General features: G+C 44.5%; 1 protein-coding gene across 1 annotated transcript; it reads left to right on the top strand.

Moving 5' to 3' along the window:
- Window positions 1-3,659: 3,659 nt before the first annotated feature.
- On the top strand, window positions 3,660-18,631 carry LOC117528363 (guanine nucleotide-binding protein G(I)/G(S)/G(O) subunit gamma-13-like). Its single transcript, XM_034190994.1, is given in 3 exon segments — window positions 3,660-3,816; window positions 3,819-3,849; window positions 17,381-18,631. Coding segments are annotated over 3 exon segments (201 nt in total). The 5' UTR covers window positions 3,660-3,752; the 3' UTR covers window positions 17,487-18,631.
- The last annotated feature ends 405 nt before the right edge of the window (window positions 18,632-19,036 follow it).

Genomic DNA, 19,036 nt, shown 5'->3' with positions numbered 1-19,036 from the left:
CATGTGGACCATAGCTCACGTGGGTGACGTGACATTCAGATCACCAGCTGAGTGTACACATGATCAGACGGTCCATTTCACTTGCCACAGCCTGTTGATGTGCACGCTGACAAGGTCGCTCCAGCCCGTTGCAAAGGCGATACAGTGAGGAAAATAAGTATTTGAACACCCTGCGGTTTTGCAAGTTCTCCCACTTAGAAATCATAGAGGGGTCTGAAATTTTCATCTTAGGTGCATGTCCACTGTGAGAGACATAATCTAAAAAAAAAAAAAAAATCCGGAAATCACAATGTATGATTTTTTAATAATTTATTTGTATGTTACTGCTGCAAATAAGTATTTGAACACCTGCCAATCAGCAAGAATTCTGGCTCACACAGACCTGTTAGTTTTTCTTTAAGAAGCCCTCTTATTCTGCACTCTTTACCTGTATTAATTGCACCTGTTTGAACTTGTTACCTGTATAAAAGACACCTGTTCACACACTCAATCAATCACACTCCAACCTGTCCACCATAGCCAAAACCAAAGAGCTGTCTAAGGACACCAGGGACAAAACTGTAGACCTGCACAAGGCTGGGATGGACTGCAGGACAGCAGGCAAGCAGCTTGGTAGAAGACAACAACTGTTATGATTATTTATTAGAAAGTGGAAGAAACACAAGATGACTGTCATTCTCCCTTGGTCTGGGATTCCATACAAGATCTCACTTTGTGGGGTAAGGATGATTCTGAGAAAGCTCAGAACTGCACAGGAGGACCTGGTCAATGACCTGAAGAGAGCTAGGAACACAGGCACAAAGATTACATTAGCAACACATGATGCTGTCATGGTTTAAAATCCTGCAGGGCAGCAAGGTCCCCCTGCTCAAGCCAGCACATGTCCAGGCCCGTTTGAAGTTAACCAGTGACCATCTGGATGATCCAGAGGAGGCATGGAAGAAGGTCATGTGGTCAGATGAGACCAGAATAGAGCTTTTTGGAATCAACTCCACTTACCATGTTTAGAAGATGAGAACAACCCAAGAAAACCATCTCAACCGTGAAGCATGGGAGTGGAAACATCATACTCTGGGGGTGCTCTCTTGCAAAGGGGACAGGACGACTGCACCGTATTGAAGGGAGGATGGATGGGTCATGTATTGTGAGATTTTGGCAAACAACCTCCTTCCCTCAGTAAGAGCATTGAAGATGGGTCATGGCATGGTCTTCCAGCATGACAATGACCCCAAACACACAGCCACGGCAACTAAGGAAGGGCTCCGTAAGAAGCATTTCAAATTCCTGGAGTGGCCTGGCCAGTCTCCAGACCTGAACTCAATAGAAAATCTTTGGAGGGAGCTGAAACTCCAAACCTGAAAGATCTGGAGAAGATCTGTATGGAGGAGTGGACCAAAGTCCCTGCTGCAGTGTGTGCAAACCTGGTGAAAAACTACAGGAAACGTTTGACCTCTGTAATTGCAAACAAAGGCTACTGTACCAAATATTAACATTGATTTTCACAGGTTCAAATACTTATTTGCAGCAGTAACATACAAAAAATTATTAAAAAAATCATACATTGTGATTTCCGGATTTTTTTTTTTTTTTTTTTTTTAGATTATGTCTCTCACAGTGGACATGCACCTAAGATGAAAATTTCAGACCCCTCCATGATTTCTAAGTGGGAGAACTTGCAAAATCACAGGGTTTTCAAATACTTATTTTCCTCACTGTATATGTTTATATGTATTTCCATGTGAGGACAGCAAGCACCTTACAACTCACTGTGTAGAGTTGTAAGGTTATTGTCCTTCAAAACATGGTACATGTTCTCAAGCTGTGACTTGCTGGTCCAGCGATCTCAACAACAGCAGCTGTTTGTGGACATACCCACCTGTTCGATCAGCCCACAGAACAAAGTGTCACTCTCTATTTTTTTATTCTGTGATTATTTAATTTAGTTATTTATTATGTAATTGTGTATGTAGTTATTGTAGTATTTACTCATATACTCATGGCTGTGTTCTCAGTATTTTTAATTTAACACGTCGTGCACACTGAGCCATCATTTCCAGCTGTCAGTGAGTGGCTGGCCAGCGATCAGCTGAGGGGCACCTTGCTGTGCCGTGTGTGGACATATGTGGCTAGCCGGTCCCCATTTCATCTTGTCTGTATATAATTATCAGCATGTCATGCAATCTCCCCCGGATGCCACATGTGTTGTGGGTGGGTGGGAGTGACACACACGCAGGTCACATGTGTTGGATGTTCGTGTGTGGCACCTGGAATTTGGCAGACACCTGCCAAGAGAGGGGTTGAATGGGCACTCGCTGTCTTTTGGCCGCTGCTGTGCGCAAATGGATGTGGCGACAGCTGTACGAGGTGTTTGAGACGGCTACGATTTTTCATGAGTGGCATGCAATTCCTCCTTCGTGCGCCAGTCGGCTTCAACTGTGTTATGTATGAAGGGGCCCTAATCAGTGAAATCACCTGGTGGAAGTGGGTGGTTGCAAAGAAAACAATGCACCTTCTCAGCCCTTTCTGAAACAAGTTGAATACCCCTGCACTAGACCATTACCTCCCCTCTTTGTGTTCTGTACTTCTATTTTATTTATTTATTTTGCATTATTTTATTTATTTCTTTTGCATTATTTCATTTATTTATTCATTTTGCATAGGCTTCAAACCTGTCAAACTGTTCAGCGTGTCACTGAGCACAAACACCAGTAAACCAAAGTTTGACATGCAGATGTATAAGTGCATGCAACAGCTGTGAAAGACAAGGACTGTTGGGAAGGTGTCGTAGCACGGATCCACAACAGGGGGCGCAAATGAACGGACAATGAATAAGCCAAAAAGGTAACAATTTAATGTTGTGATAATACACAACGAAACGTACTGTAATCTGCACAGTCAATTTAACACCAGGTGACGTGTGGGCAGGCTCGAAGATAGAAGACCCCCGACGAGAGAGAAGCCGCGTCCCACACGGCTTCCACCACCAACGGTCTGAAGAACACCGGAGCCGCCAAGTCCCGAGTCCCCAGGTGGCCTCTGTCTTCGGCTGTCGACCCTGGTACTGCTGGCAGAAAGCAGAAATATGATGAGTGAGTGTGAGTCTGCACACTCAGTAAATCCACAGTCAGAGAGGGAGGAAGCACCTCCACCTCCAATCACACACTCGTGCAGCTCCTGTTTGAGCACTTATCTGGGTGGGAGATGTGCGAAGCCGTCGCTGAACACCTCAAACGCCACCCTCCAAGACGAGTCTCACCGACAGGAAACGGCTGCAAAGAAGAGTTTTAGTCAGATACACAGTCTTAAGTTCACAGAGAAATTACCTTGGTAATGGTAGTTCGATTTCTTCGGCGGGGAGGTGGAGTTTCAGTCCGGCTTTTATGGTGGTGATGATGAACGAGTGACAGCTGGTGCAGAGGATGAGTGACAGCTGTCACTTCTTCTGGGTCTGGCGCCCTCTCGTGCTTGGAGCCCGCACTCCAAGCAGGGCGCCCTCTGGTGGTGGTGGGCCAGCAGTACCTCCTCTTCAGCGGCCCACACAACAAGGACGTAAATAAAACAGGAACACACTTGGTTGCAGACTGTACTCTAAATAAAAACATTATAACACCACCGTTTCTCCGTTCCAGCGTACATTCAGGAACAGCTGGTCTTTGTGCAGGGCTGAGCTGTTCTATGTTTCTGCTGTGGAAGTTTAACTCGGCCTCTTCCTGCTTTGTACAGGTAAAAACGCCTGACATCACGCTACAATAATGGATGAGATGGACCTGCCCCAGATGAAGAAGGAGGTGGAGAGCCTCAAGTATCAGCTGGCTTTCAAAGAGAAAAGTCCTCCAAAACAGTGACTGAGTGAGTCCCAGTCCACACATAGCTCAAAAATGTGTATATGACACACACAAAGCTACCTAGCTAGTTAGCTAGCTAGGGACAGAGACATCTGATTCTGTGTCTTGAATCTGCTGGAGCACTCTTCAAGATTGGGGGGGTGTGATAGCTCCTAATGCTCCGATTAACTGAGACTGACTTTGGACTAGGGTCTAAACCGGTCTCGGTTTTATGGATATAACACGTTAGGTACCTCTATCGGTGTTCCAGTCCCTGTATTTTTTGGTACATAAGAGCGCTAGGCGTGCTGAGTCATTAGTCTGCTGTTTTTGTGCAGTAGCCTGAGCACTTTACAAACCGTTCACATCGTTTTGTTGTGTCTCACAGCACAGTGGCAACACAACAAACAAAAACAGCATACCCGCAGTGAGTTTTAGAAACATATTTATTATGTTTTGCTTTTCTTTCAGAGTCTGTGTGCTTCCTCTGGCTGCGTTAGCATGAAGCTGACAGCAGCTAAAACAGAGCAGCAGCACACCTGCAGGTAAAAAGAAAAAAGAAAGAAAGAAAGAAAGCACAGATAAAGTCTTCTTACCTGTGTCACTTTCCAAATAAACACACGAGTTCTCTGTTCTTGCTACTCACTGTGAAGGGCATGCCAGGGGCTTAGCCAGAGGGAAAGAGGACTGGACCCCCTACCACCCCCCCCAACACCCTTTGAATAAAGGTCCACTTTTGAAGACATTTTTTGCATATACTATTACTATAGTATACTATACTATTATGAATAATAATAATGATAATACTACTACTACTAATAATAATAATAAGTTTAAGCAATTAAAAATGTTCAATCAAAATTCCTCTGTGCCTGCGTTTTACTTCAATTTTGCACTGACATTACGGAACAAAGCGTGAATTGATGAGCAATATAAAAATATGCTGTTTTTTTTTTTTTAATTTAACTTTTCTGCGTAACTAAATTGGGATGTTAATTCTCTATACCCACTTACTCCAATGAAGGGTCATGGAGGGACTATCCCAGCAGTCATAGGGTGTGAGATAGGGTACACCCTGGACAGGATACCAGTTTGTCACAGGGCCACATATAGACAGACAAACACAGGCACACCTATGGTCAATTTAAGGTTTCCAGTTCACCTAACATGCATGTCTGTGAATGTGAGAGGAACATAGACTGTATATATAATGGACTGAGCCTGCGTGACGTCACCCACTGGTAGTGGTGGGCACAGTTCCGCTAATCCGCTAACCGCTAATTATTGAAGCTAATGTTTTCATTATCGGATTAGCTTTTCAGATAACTCTGAAAACCATCATCAGACCAATTATCTTCCAATAAGTTTTGGTCCAATAATTTTTAGACCGCTAACATATTTTTAGAGGCATGGTGAACAAAGATTTACAGTTACAGACATTTATTAAGTTTGAAATCAGTTGAGTACCTACCTGTTAAATGTTTTGTAGTAGATGTGCAGTTCTATCCTCTGCAAACAGAGGAGAGCTAGTTCCAGGAGAAACTGCTCTATCCTCTGCAGGCAAAGGAGAACTGGTTGAAGAAGAAGAAGAAGATACACTGGCAATATTACCCAAGTCATCCAGGGACATACAGTTTTAACTTATAGTGTTAAAAGTGTGGGTGGCTCTGCATGTCAAGGAAGATGACTGAACACGCTGCTTTCTTAGAGTCCGAGCCACCAGATCTCTGTTCAGGCACTTATTATTTCCACCAAGGATGTAATAAAATCATTGGCTTTTACTACTATTAACTACTTCATGGATTCTCACCAAATTTGCACCACAGATACATGTTAGGGTATGGAAAACTCATGGTTCACCATTTTTTGAATTATACTCAACAAAAATATAAACGCAACACTTTTGGTTTTGCTCCCATTTTGTATGAGATGAACTCAAAGATCTAAAACTTTTTCCACATACACAATATCACCATTTCCCTCAAATATTGTTCACAAACCATTCTAAATCTGTGATAGTGAGCACTTCTCCTTTGCTGAGATAATCCATCCCACCTCACAGGTGTGCCATATCAAGATGCTGATTAGACACCATGATTAGTGCACAGGTGTGCCTTAGACTGTCCACAATAAAAGGCCACTCTGAAAGGTGCAGTTTTATCACACAGCACAATGCCACAGATGTCGCAAGATTTGAGGGAGCGTGCAGTTGGCATGCTGACAGCAGGAATGTCAACCAGAGCTGTTGCTCGTGTATTGAATGTTCATGTCTCTACCACAAGCCATCTCCAAAGGCGTTTCAGAGAATTTGGCAGTACATCCAACCAGCCTCACAACCGCAGACCACGTGTAACCACACCAGCCCAGGACCTCCACATCCAGCATGTTCACCTCCAAGATCGTCTGAGACCAGCCACTCGGACAGCTGCTGAAACAATCGGTTTGCATAACCAAAGAATTTCTGCACAAACTGTCAGAAACCGTCTCAGGGAAGCTCATCTGCATGCTCGTCGTCCTCATCGGGGTCTCGACCTGACTCCAGTTCGTCGTCGTAACCGACTTGAGTGGGCAAATGCTCACATTTGCTGGTGTTTGGGACGTTGGAGAGGTGTTCTCTTCACGGATGATGCAAAGGAGATTTGTTGCACTGCATGAGGCAAATGGTGGTCACACCAGATACCGACTGGTATCCCCCCCCCATGAAACAAAACTGCACCTTTCAGAGTGGCCTTTTATTGTGGGCAGTCTAAGGCACACCTGTGCACTAATCATGGTGTCTAATCAGCATCTTGATATGGCACACCTGTGAGGTGGGATGGATTATCTCAGCAAAGGAGAAGTGCTCACTATCACAGATTTAGACTGGTTTGTGAACAATATTTGAGGGAAATGGTGATATTGTGTATGTGGAAAAAGTTTTAGATCTTTGAGTTCATCTCATACAAAATGGGAGCAAAACCAAAAGTGTTGCATTTATATTTTTGTTGAGTGTAAATATCAGATTGCAACATCTTGAACAGTCAGATCATTCTGGATCAGTATGCAATTATTGCCTTGTGTTGTGGAATCCGGATCTAGGTGAAGTTAGGGTCACAATGTGAATCACGTCTTTTATTTTGAGCCCTCATCAACTCTTGGCGTACGTCAGAAATCTCGGATTGCTCTTCTTAAATCAGATTTTTGGGAACTGTGAGGTGGTTCTCCTAACAATTTACATTGTTGTGGAAATGAACACTTATGAGCCACTTATTTTCTCAGTAATCGTACATTAAATGGAGCTAACAGGTGAAGCTAACAGCAGGTGCTAAAAGTGCTAACACCATTAGCATACAACATTAAATCTGATGAGAATTTAACTCAGCACAAATACTGCAATCACCACACCCCCAAATTGACAGAAATCTATTGCTTAAAACATCTCAAAATAAGAAATTAGAAACAAAATCACTCAGCTGTCATGGGGAAGGAAAATGTTGAAAGAGAACAAACCGTTTTTGTACTAGGCTGTCAACATGCTTATTCTTGCTCTAAAGTTGGACATTTTATAGCCCAGTCTCACACTTTTTTTTCATGCTCCTGACTGTGTCGTGCATGAGAGTAGACTTGTCTCAAACTCAGTGTAAACCGGTGTAAACTGTGTGTGGCTTCGTCACGTGAGCAAAGAAAATTTTGAAATGTTCAAAATCTCCATCACGCATTAATGACGTGAACATTGTGCAAACAAGTTAAAAACGCTTTGTGTGAGTGCGTCAGCGCACCGCATCACAGCGCAGCTCATCTGAATGATTATAACAAGATGTTAAATCAATCATAAACATACTTTTACAGCTGCTCACCAGAAGGAAAGAACGTGAAACTGTTTTACAAAGCTATTACAATGTAAACATGACAAATAAATACCTTTTTAAATGGCTCCAAATACGTTCTCCACCTCATTAAGCACCCGCATGCATGAGAAAAGCAGCAGCTAGAGTGCTCCTCTGTGATTCCAGAAGCAATTAGAGGTGTTTTCAACAGCAAACCCGCAGAGAAAATGATTAATCCACTACAAAATAATTATTTTATATATGCAGCTTTCGCACAACGCGTGGCAGCCAGTGGACCAAAACATGGCATCCAGCTGGGAACACAGCGGGTGGGATCGTCAAGATGATGTGCGTGCAAGTGCGCAGATCAAAGTCATGCAAATGTCAGGGCAACTTAACCCTAACGTCACCCCACATTTCGTGCTACCATCACGGAAATCTCTGCTGGTATCATGAACTAAGAGATTAATTTACTTTTCGTGATGCCATCACGAATTGGCATGAGATTGGGTTGACATTTTAACATGGAGTCCTATGGGAAAGTGTTCTGTTTTGAAGCCAGCCTCAACCATGCGCGCACGTGCACACTCACAGGCACACATATACAGCACACACATCTCTCTCTTAACCTCTCATTGGGAGGTGGTGTCCTGCAGATGCCTGTGGGAAAAGTGTACTACCTCATTAAAGAGTCCCTGTGCTGGTGCCACAATTACCCTGATTGGCGAGGGACTACCACCACCACCCTGCTGTGACACTGCTACACCGCTGACCACACATTGCAGGAGGGTCAGTCATGTGCTAATGGTTGTGCTAGCCCAATGAATGTGGAACCCCTCAACATTATTTATGTTTTTGCCACACTAAATGTATCTGTTTCTGAGAAGTGGATTCATGAACAAAGTTGGCTGTGGTCGCACAATTCCGAAGATGGTGAGTCAACCTCTGGTGCAAAGTTTACCAGTGGTTATGCAGCTTCTCAAGCTGTCAGAAAATGGTTTTTACACCAACCACATGAGCTTCACCACCTCCTGTATAGGCCCTAAGGTCCATTCTTGCTAGTGCTTATGTTCTGATCTTTGATGCATATCTGGGAACATGAAATTGAGGCTTAAGGCTGGAGTTCATTATTTCCATGTGTCTACTTCAGAAGTGCACTATGTTTCATTTGATTTCATTTGCATTTGCCATAAATTGAGCCCTCTGTACATTCTCCATTTTCAACCTCATATAGAGCTGTTGATGCAGCAAAACAAGAGGCAGAGAAATGAGTGAATGAGACAGTCAGTCTGTGTGTGAGACAAATAAGCGGACAGTTTCACTGTCTGCCTGACGATAAATGGCAGGACAGAGTAGCCAAGACATACATTTACCATTTACCGTTCACTTAGTAGACGTCGTCTCTTCTTTATTGTCCCCGGGTCTTCCTATAGTACCACAGTAAAGGGAAGATAAAAGGAGAGATCACATCTGAAGAGCCTTTTTGGAACAGCAGCTCACACTCTTTGAAAAATGTTGACGGTGTGTCCTACAAAATACATAAAAATAACAGTAAGAATAAACCTCTAAAGAACTGTAGGTATACCTAATTGAAGCCCAAAATCTTGTCAGGAGCAAAAGTAAACCAACATGTATCCCATTTACTGTTATTTATGCAGACATCCACAAACAATCAGTTATTTCACAAAGTGAAACTGTTACTTTTAGGAGTCAGACTCAAAAATCAAAGACAGGATCAGGAGCAAAGGAACATTGGTGAAAGCTGAAAGATTAAGAATCAAAGGCAAGATCTGCCCTTTGATTAGATCAGAGGTGTTATGGTTAGAGCCACAGAGAGTCAAGGTTGGACCCTGGGATGCAGGCAGCAAGAAACAAGGGATTAAGTGCAAAACCAATCATGTTTAATGTTCCAGGTGACAGTGAGTGTACAACAGTGATCCACAATCCTGAGTGACAAAAATCCCAAAAGGCAGTGACGGACAATGTGAACAAACCTACCACAAAAACAACTGTCAAAAGTGACAATGACATAAACACTTACAATCTGATGATCACAGGGGCAGACGAACAGAACGCATGATGAACAGCAGCAACACAAAGCAAGACTGGTGTGACTTAAATACAAACTCAACTGATTACAAACAGGTGTGAGGACTGCTTGAGGGTGGGGGAGCATGAGAGAATGTGACACAAGGAAACAACAAATGAAACAACCATAATGATAACTGTGAAAATCAGTTCAGAACTATGAAATTAACGGAAACCGGAACAGTGGTGAACAACGGAAAAGGAACAGAAATACAACAAATGCGGGGCTGAAGTAAACGATCACAAAGATCAATGGAGAAACACAACAGATCATGAGGAGATAGACCCTCGGGCAACAATGACTTGACAGATGCTGTGCACAGCTGTCAGGTGTTATCATGACAACTGCATGCAACCGAGGAACAGGAAGACGAAAGAGACACACTGTTTGCACCCATACACACACAGACAACAAGAGAACAAGGTGAAGACGCGCACATACCCACTCGCTCACACCACGGATGCGCCAACACCTGAGTGACAAAACATACGTGACAGACATACGCATCCGCACAACACACGACAGACAGGTGACATGAATGTAACATGCACACAGAACCACACCTACACATCCACGCAGGGAATGCAGAGACAGGTGTATACGGGCTTGGACAAAAAACGGGGAACACATGACACATACCTCCGCCTCCACACACACCCTCACACATACACCCACTGAACACGGGAAGACAGGACAGATGATACGGACTCACATGAAGGACACAGGGACAACTTAAAAACCCAGCGTCAGAGCAAACCCCAACAAGAGGAGTCAGGCTTAAAGTTCAATGATAAAAGAGAGGAGCTGCACCTGTCAGATTCACTCCAAAATGTAATCAAATATTCCTTAACCTAAAGTCTAATTCTCCAATAAATTTCATAGAAATCCATTTTCATGTTTTTGAGCTATCCTGTTAAATAACTAACTCAGTATCTCACTAACAGACAGAGATGTAGGCAAGCAAATGAAAACAAAAACATAACCTATTTAGTGGAAGTAATGGTTTTTGTCAATCTACACCATTTTTAGATCACATTCATGTTTTGATAAGACAGAATTTTTTCATGGCATCTTTGCTTGCTGTTTGTGAGGTGATCACCATTATTTTCATTTTTTCTTATTAAGATACATCAGCAGTAGAAACATCAAGGAAAGCTACTTCTTTGAAGGCAGTTGAAGAAAACTGTAGGATGCACAGTGTATGTTGATGTCGACCTTAAGAGGCATCAACATTCTCAAATCAGAAGGCCTTTATTACCAGAATCTGATCATAACCAAAATTTTATATTCCACAAAAATTATTTGGTTTTTTTTTTGAGGAAATCCTCCCAATAAGGAGACATGATGTACTGCTGTTCAATGTGAATGCTTGTTAATGTTTAGCTTGTAATGTAAAAGCTGCAGTTGAGTTGAAATCATGTTTACTTTGTCATGGTGGGCGGCTGCCCGACACCAGGAGCGGGTGGACCCACAATATAAACTCCCAAACCAGGCTTTGAGGTATAAGTCGTCATGTTTATTTCGGGCAGAGGTTCGGTACACAGGTTGTCAGAAAATGGAGCAGAGGCACAAGCAGGGTGAGGCAAAAACGCAGTCATCTCCAGGCAGGGGTCTGAGGCACGGGCAAACACTGGCATATAGGCTGAGGCAAAAAGGCGTGGTCAAAAAACACAGAGCAAGGAACTGGTACACGGCAAGACTAATCAGGACAGGGAACAAAAAGGCTGGAGAGTGTGCTGGAAGCGACAACAATCTGGCGAGGGACTGTGAGGGTTTATATGCATGTGGATGAATTAGGAACAGGTGGTGTTAACAAGATGCACGTGAGAGGAAGGATCCAGAAAGGGGGCATGGCTAATGAACAAAGATACTATGTGTGCAAGACAGTGAGGGAAGAGAACACAGGGTGGAGTGAAGAAAAGACAAAGATATGTGAACAGGTGCACAGAGCGTGAGAGAAAGCAAACACAAAGCAGACAGAATTAAAGTGAGAGACAGGGACACATGGCAGGTGCATAGAGAACATAATCAGATATAAGTGAGGGATGAAGACATGAAGGCAGGTGCAGGGTGTAGTGAAACACAACTAAGAACAGAGCTACTACGGAATATATTATTACTATGAACAAAAGTAACAATGAAAACTTAGGGCAGAAAAACATAGCTAGGAACCAGGCATGACATGATAAGTGATCAGGAGACATGAAGCAGAATACTAAAGCAAACTAAACAAGTGATAACATAATGAAAACAACTGACTGAAGAATACCAAATGAAAACCAGATGACAAAATCAACAAGCCATGACACCAAAATACCAATACTAAAGATCAACAGAACTTAATAGATGACAACTGAATGATAACAATGAAAACACAATCTGGCAGAACAAGAAAAGAACTAGACAATAGCTAAAGAATGCAAAGTAACAGAGAACCAAAGTAAAATAGAACAGGGAATAAATACATGATAAATAACTCATAAAACAGAACAGGAGCAGAAAGTGGGTCAAAGAAAGGGGAAGCAGTTAAACCAAAAACCTGATCAGGGCCGAGCATGACACTTGTAGTGCAGCAGATAACTGAAACAATCCTTCAAATGGTGATACAAGCTCCAAATACACCTTGGTACAAATACACCTTAGACATAACTCTTTTGAAAAAACTGACTGGCCACTTAAATTTTCAATAGACAGCCAGGTAGTGGTCAGTTGAAGAATTACACTGAGGTCAAAATGTAAAAATGCTCCAATCAAATTGAAGACTACACCACATTATTTGTCTGATCATAAAGATTCCTAAAAAGTATAGTTTGGACTATCTGTGATGGAATGTATGGAGTTATGGGGTATAAACAGCAAGAACGGTGACAAAGATCAATTTCAGTTTGTACAGGGGTCAAAAGTTAAAGTTGGTCCAATTTTGGTGAAAAGCTAATAGGATTAATAAATGGAATAGTTTTGACAGTGTTGTATGCTTGGTCACCTAAATAAAGGTCAATCAAGGTCAACGTCCATTGGATTCTATGACATGTGACGTGTTGCCCCCGTAACATAACTAAGCATGATACATGGTCCAAACTATCCCTTTTTAAAACCCTGTTAACTCAACTAATAATTTGCATCACTTTTTTACCACTTTTTTTTTTTTTTTTTACCAACTTTAATTTTTGACCCCTGTACAAACTGAAACTGACCTTTGTCAGTTCTTCACTTCTTGCCGTTTTTAATCCCATAACTCCATAGAATTCAGTCGGACATAGTCCAAACTATACCTTTTTGAAATCTTTATGATTAGGTAAAAAATGTGGTATAGTTTTCAATATGATTGGAGCATCTTTTAATTTTAACCCCTGTGTAATTCTTCATTTGACCCCTACCTGACTGCCGATAGAAAATTCAAGTGTGGCCGATCAGTTTTTTTCAAAAGAGGAATGTCTAAGGAATATTTGTGCTGAATTTGATGTTTGGATCACCATTTGCAGGATTCCGCTCTAAAAATTCTCTTATCTCCCTCCTGTGGGTTCACCACCTGCAGAGGGGGCCATGGGGGTCGGGTGCACAGAGGATTGGGTGGTGGTCGAGGGCGGGTGGCCCGGCGGCCCGGTCCATGCTCACAGCCCTTGGCTGTTGGGACGTGGAATGTCACCTCACTAGGGGGAAAGGAGCCTGAGCTTGTGCGGGAGGTTGAGAGATACCGACTAGAGATAGTCGGGCTCACCTCCACGCACAGCTTGGGCTCTGGTACCCAACTCCTGGAGAGGGGCTGGACGCTTCATTTTTCTGGCGTCGCCCACGGGGAGAGGCGGAGAGCTGGGGTCGCATTGCTTATTGCTCCCCAGCTCAGTCGCCAAGTGTTGGAGTTCACTCCGGTGAACGAGAGGGTCGCGTCCCTATGCCTTTGGGTCGGGGACAGGTCTCTCACCGTTGTCTCAGCCTACGGGCCGAGCAGCAGTGCAGAGTACCCGACCTTCCTGGAGTCCCTGGGAGGGGTACTAGATAGCGCTCCGACTTGGGACTCTATTGTTCTCCTGGGGGATTTCAACACCCACGTGGGCGGCGACAATGAGACTTGGAGGGGGGTGATCGGGAAGTACGGCCTCCCCGATCTGAACCCGAGTGGTGTTTAGTTGTTGGACTTCTGTGCTAGTCACAGTTTGTCCATCACGAACACCATGTTCGAGCACAAGGGTGTCCATAAGTGCACGTGGCACCAGGACACCCTGAGCCGGAGGTTGATGATCGACGTTGTAGTCGTATCATCTGACCTTCGGCCACGTGTCTCGGACACTCGAGTGAAGAGAGGGGCAGAGCTGTCGACTGATCACCACCTGGTGGTGAGTTGGATCCGCTGAGAAGTAGGAAGCCGGTCAGACCTGGCAGGCCCAAACGTATTGTGAGGGTCTGCTGGGAACGACTGGCGGAACCCTCTGTCAGCGAGGTCTTCAACTCCCACCTCTGGGAGAGCTTCTCCCAGATCCCGGGGGAGGTTGGAGACATGGAGTCCGAGTGGACCATGTTCTCCACCTCGATTGTCGATGCGGCTGCTCGTACCTGTGGTCGCAAGGTCTCTGGTGCCTGTCGCGGCGGCAATCCCCGAACCCGGTGGTGGACACCGGAAGTAAGGGATGCCGTCAAGCTGAAGAAGGAGTCCTACTTATCTTTGTTGGTAGGTGGGACCCCAGAGGCAGCTGACAGGTACCGGCAGGCCAAGCATGCCGCAGCCCGTGCGGTCGCAGAGGCAAAAACTCGGGTCTGGGAGGAGTTCGGGGAGGCTATGGAGGAGGACTATCGGTCAGCCTCGAAGAGATTCTGGCAAACCGTCCGACGCCTCAGGAGGTGGAAGCAGCTCTCCACCGGCACTGTTTACGGTGCGGGTGGGGAGCTGTTGACCCTGACTGGGGATGTTGTCCTCAATCCCATCGTCACGTCTTCCGAAGAGGAAGCAGAGACTGGGGACTCAGAGGCGGACTCATCCATTACCCAGGAGGAAGTCACCGAGGTGGTTAGAAAGCTCCTCGGTGGCAAGGCTCCTGGGGTGGATGAAATCCGTCCTGAGTACCTTAAGTCTCTGGATGTTGTGGGGCTGTCTTGGCTGACATGCCTCTGCAACATTGCGTGGCGATCGGGGACAGTGCCTCTGGATTGGCAGACCGGGGTGGTGGTCCCTCTGTTTAAGAAGGGGGACCGGAGGGTGTGTTCCAACTATAGGGGGATCACACTCCTCAGCCTCCCTGGTAAGGTCTATTCCACAGTACTGGAGAGGAGAATTCGACCGATGGTCGAACCTCGGATTCAGGAGGAGCAGTGTGGTTTTCATCCTGGTCGCGGCACACTGGACCAGCTCTACACGCTCCATCGGGTGCTCGAGGGTTCATGGGAGTTTGCCCAACCAGTCCACATGTGTTTTGTGGATCTGGAGAAAGCGTTCGACCGTGTCCCTCGGGGCACCCTGTGGGGAGTGCTCCGGGAGTACGGGGTCCGGGGTCCTTTGTTAAGGGCTATCCGGTCCCTGTACGACCGCAGCAGGAGCTTGGTTCGCATTGCCGGTAGTAAGTCAAACCTGTTTCCAGTGCACGTTGGCCTCCGCCAGGGCTGCCCTTTGTCACCGGTTCTGTTCATTATTTTTATGGACAGAATTTCTAGGCGCAGCCAGGGTGTAGAGGGGGTCTGGTTTGGGAACCACAGAATCTCGTCTCTGCTGTTTGTGGACGATGTGGTTCTGTTGGCTTCATCAAATCAGGACCTTCAGCGTGCACTGGGGCGGTTTGCAGCCGAGTGTGAAGCGTCTGGGATGAAAATCAGCACCTCCAAATCCAAGGCCATGGTTCTCGACCGGAAAAAGGTGCTTTGCCCTCTTCAGGTCGGTGGAGTGTCCTTGCCTCAAGTGGAGGAGTTTAAGTATCTCGGGGTCTTGTTCATGAGTGAGGGATGGATGGAGCGTGAGATCGATAGACGGATCGGTGCAGCATCTGCAGTGATGCGGTCGCTGTATCGGACCGTCGTGGTGAAGAGAGAGCTGAGTAGCGGGGCAAAGCTCTCGATTTACCGATCGATCTACGTTCCGTTCCTCACCTTAGTTATGAGATTTGGCTCATGACCGAAAGAACGAGATCGCGAGTACAAGCGGCCGAGATGAGTTTCCTCCGCAGGGTGGCTGGGCGCTCCCTTAGAGATAGGGTGAGGAGCTCGGTCACTCGGGAGGAGCTCGGAGTCGAGCCGCTGCTCCTCCACGTCGAAAGGAGTCAGTTGAGGTGGCTCGGGCATCTTTTCTGGATGCCCCCTGGACGCCTCGCTGGAGAGGTGTTCCGGGCACGTCCCACTGGGAGGATGCCCCGGGGAAGACCCAGGACACGCTGGAGGGACTACATATCTCGGCTGGCTTGGGAACGCCTTGGGGTTCCCCCAGAGGAGCTGGGGGAGGTGTGTGTGGATCGGGAGGTCTGGGCGGCTTTGCTTGAGCTGCTGCCCCCGCGACCCGACTCCGGATAAAGCGGAAGAAAATGGATGGATGGATGGATATTCTCTTATCTGCTGCACTATTGTATTATGAGGAGGCGTTGGATATGACATTTTGTTCATGTGGAGTTTTTTTCTGGTTATGATCCAGCACATACCATACATTTCTCAGTGTCAAGGACCCCGTTGGCTGGAGAAGGCCATGGACCAGAAATCTGTGGCCCCACTGTGGAGTATGTACAAGATGTTTATTGTTACAGTTTTAGGGTAGAGGCCAAAAGGTGGTCAAAGATCTGGCAGAGGTTGGTATAGAAAAGGCAGTTTAATGAAGCACCAGTCAACATAGCAAGCTCAGTCCTGAGACATGATCCAGGATGTATACAAGCACAGCAAAAAACAAATGAAAATGCTTTTAAAGTTGACGGATGGCAAGCTGATTAACCCAAATTCTCTTCAAGAGGTCACTGATGGAATTATTACAGATGTGACAGCTAAAGAGATTCAAAACTGAAAAAAAACAAAAAAACAGGGAATGTGAAGACAACATAAACACAGCGGTAACACTAAAGAATGTGGCCCAAAACCCAGATGAATAATAACAATAATAATAATAATAATAATAATAGACATTGTGAAACCTATAAATGGAGAGCAAAGGGAAATGGTGAGAACACAGTACATGAAATAAGACGTCACCGGAACGGAAGCATAGTAAAACCGTTTGGATGTGCTATTGAAGTCAATGGGAGTGAAACCATAAGAATGCACTGCGGAAATAAACCAGTATTAACAGAAAATGGTGTACAGAGGTAGAAAACCATCCATCCACAATACCAGCTTAAATTAATTAAAATTAGTTCAGCTCTTCAGGCGGGTAGATGAGCTAGAAATCATCTCTTTTAGGTGCACAGGTAGAAGTAGTAAATGGTAGGACGTTTACTTTCTGAAGCCAGGGTTTTCCACCTCTGTGAGTGTACCTTTGTTCTCACATCAAACAAAAAATCTGGATACTGATCAAATTAAAACTGAGACCCATGACTATGCACACATGCCAAATAGATGGTTACTTTCAAGAAGTGTGGATGGATCAGTCATCTGCCTGGTGGTTGCCATCAAGGAACTGGGGCATTTCCGTGATGTGGTGGAAAATAAACAAAATTGATAGATGGTGCTTGTAATTTGACAGCTCTTTGTCTCCCTCACAGTCTGGTGAAGTGGATTGAGGATGGCGTACCTGAGGATCCGTTCCTGAACCCAGAGCTGATGAAGAACAATCCTTGGGTGGAGAAAGGAAAGTGCATCATTCTCTAGAGTCAATGCTCACCTGCCGTGACCTTTCAACTTTGACCTCACTGACAAGCAAATGCCCACTGATTAAACCTGAACCTGATCCCCTTCCCCCTCCCCTCCCCCAGCTTGTGAGGGCCATGGCGAGGACAGCGCCCCCTAACTCCTCACCATGAATGTACAACAGCTGATGTCCCCAGATGCTATAGAAACACACTCCACAGAACACGCAGCACTACACAAACACCGACTGCAACACTACTCACTGCAAGTGTACCCTCCGCCACGGCTACGCGTCATTATATAACGACGATGACTATCAATACTCTTAATGTTTGTGTATGGATATATGACGACTTATTTATGCAACCGCTAGTCACGCTTCCCCTCTCTTCTGATGTTTGACATCTTTTCACGGTGGTTTCACATTGCTGCTGTCGTAGCAGGGTTTTTTTTGTTGTTGTTTTGTTTTTGATGAGGTGAGAAGCTATAAGAAATTGTAGTGTCAAATTCTCACTGCCAGGCTTTCTGTATATCTGCTGTTTATTTATTTTTCAAAAATGACATGTCCAATACCTAAAAACGCACTTCTAGAAATATGTTACAGCCTATCCTCTAAGTCAGTTATGACTGTACCTATAGAGCGATATGACCGTTTATTCATGTGTATTTGATTGTTTTAGGTAAAATGTAACACTTGATTCTCAAGTACTGTCAAACCTTGTTATCCAAATTGCTGTTTATTATGAAAACAGGGGCACTTTCAATCAAGGTTTCAAACAAGAACATCCTCCCGCAGTTGCTTAATTCTGAGCAAAATCAGTGTTTAAACAGTCCCGGTTTTGGGTTCCACCTTAAAATGATCATTCCCAAACCAGTTAGAGCCAAACTGGTTAAAAATGTTCCTCGTACGGCAACATGGCATACCATGGCATATTTTGGACATTACCAAAATATTTTGATATAAGCAATATTTATGATAATGCAGATAATGTAATTCTGAGTGCACTGCAAAGTGCATTTGAAGATTTGAGTCCAGTGATTCCCAGAGCTAGGGCCAGGGCCTCCTGGTGGGCTGTAAAGGTTTTGGAAGTGGGTGGTGAAAGGTCATTAAAATAAATAAATAAAAATATTTTTGATTTTGTAATAAAGTTTAAAATTACTCAAAAGATATGGTTATTTTTAAAGTGTAGTCATAAGTAATAAAATAAATCCATGGGATTTAAATTGTGTTTTATTATTTATTAACATATACACATATAACATGACCTGGTTTTACATAATATATATGGAAATACTGCATGTTAGTCTCATGTGTTGATTAAAATTGTGATTAGAGGCTTTGGTGTGCTGCAGAACATTTTCAGATTTCAAAGTGAGCCCTTGCATTCTGAAGTTTGGGAATGGCTCCTATAGTGTGGTTTGGTGTTTTTACCCATAATGCCATGTGGCAACAACATTACAGAGCATGTGCAAAATCTTTGTGAGAGTTCTGTTTTGTGTTTTTCTGTACAGGGATTCACTTTTTCAACACTAATATTTCAGATTTTTCAGCACTATGGCTGAATCTCAAT

The sequence above is a fragment of the Thalassophryne amazonica genome, chromosome 16 (genome assembly GCF_902500255.1).
Source record: "Thalassophryne amazonica chromosome 16, fThaAma1.1, whole genome shotgun sequence".
Taxonomy (NCBI): Eukaryota; Metazoa; Chordata; class Actinopteri; order Batrachoidiformes; family Batrachoididae; genus Thalassophryne; species Thalassophryne amazonica.
The sequence above is the reverse complement of the archived record's forward strand: the minus strand, read 5'-3'. Positions and strand labels throughout refer to the sequence as shown.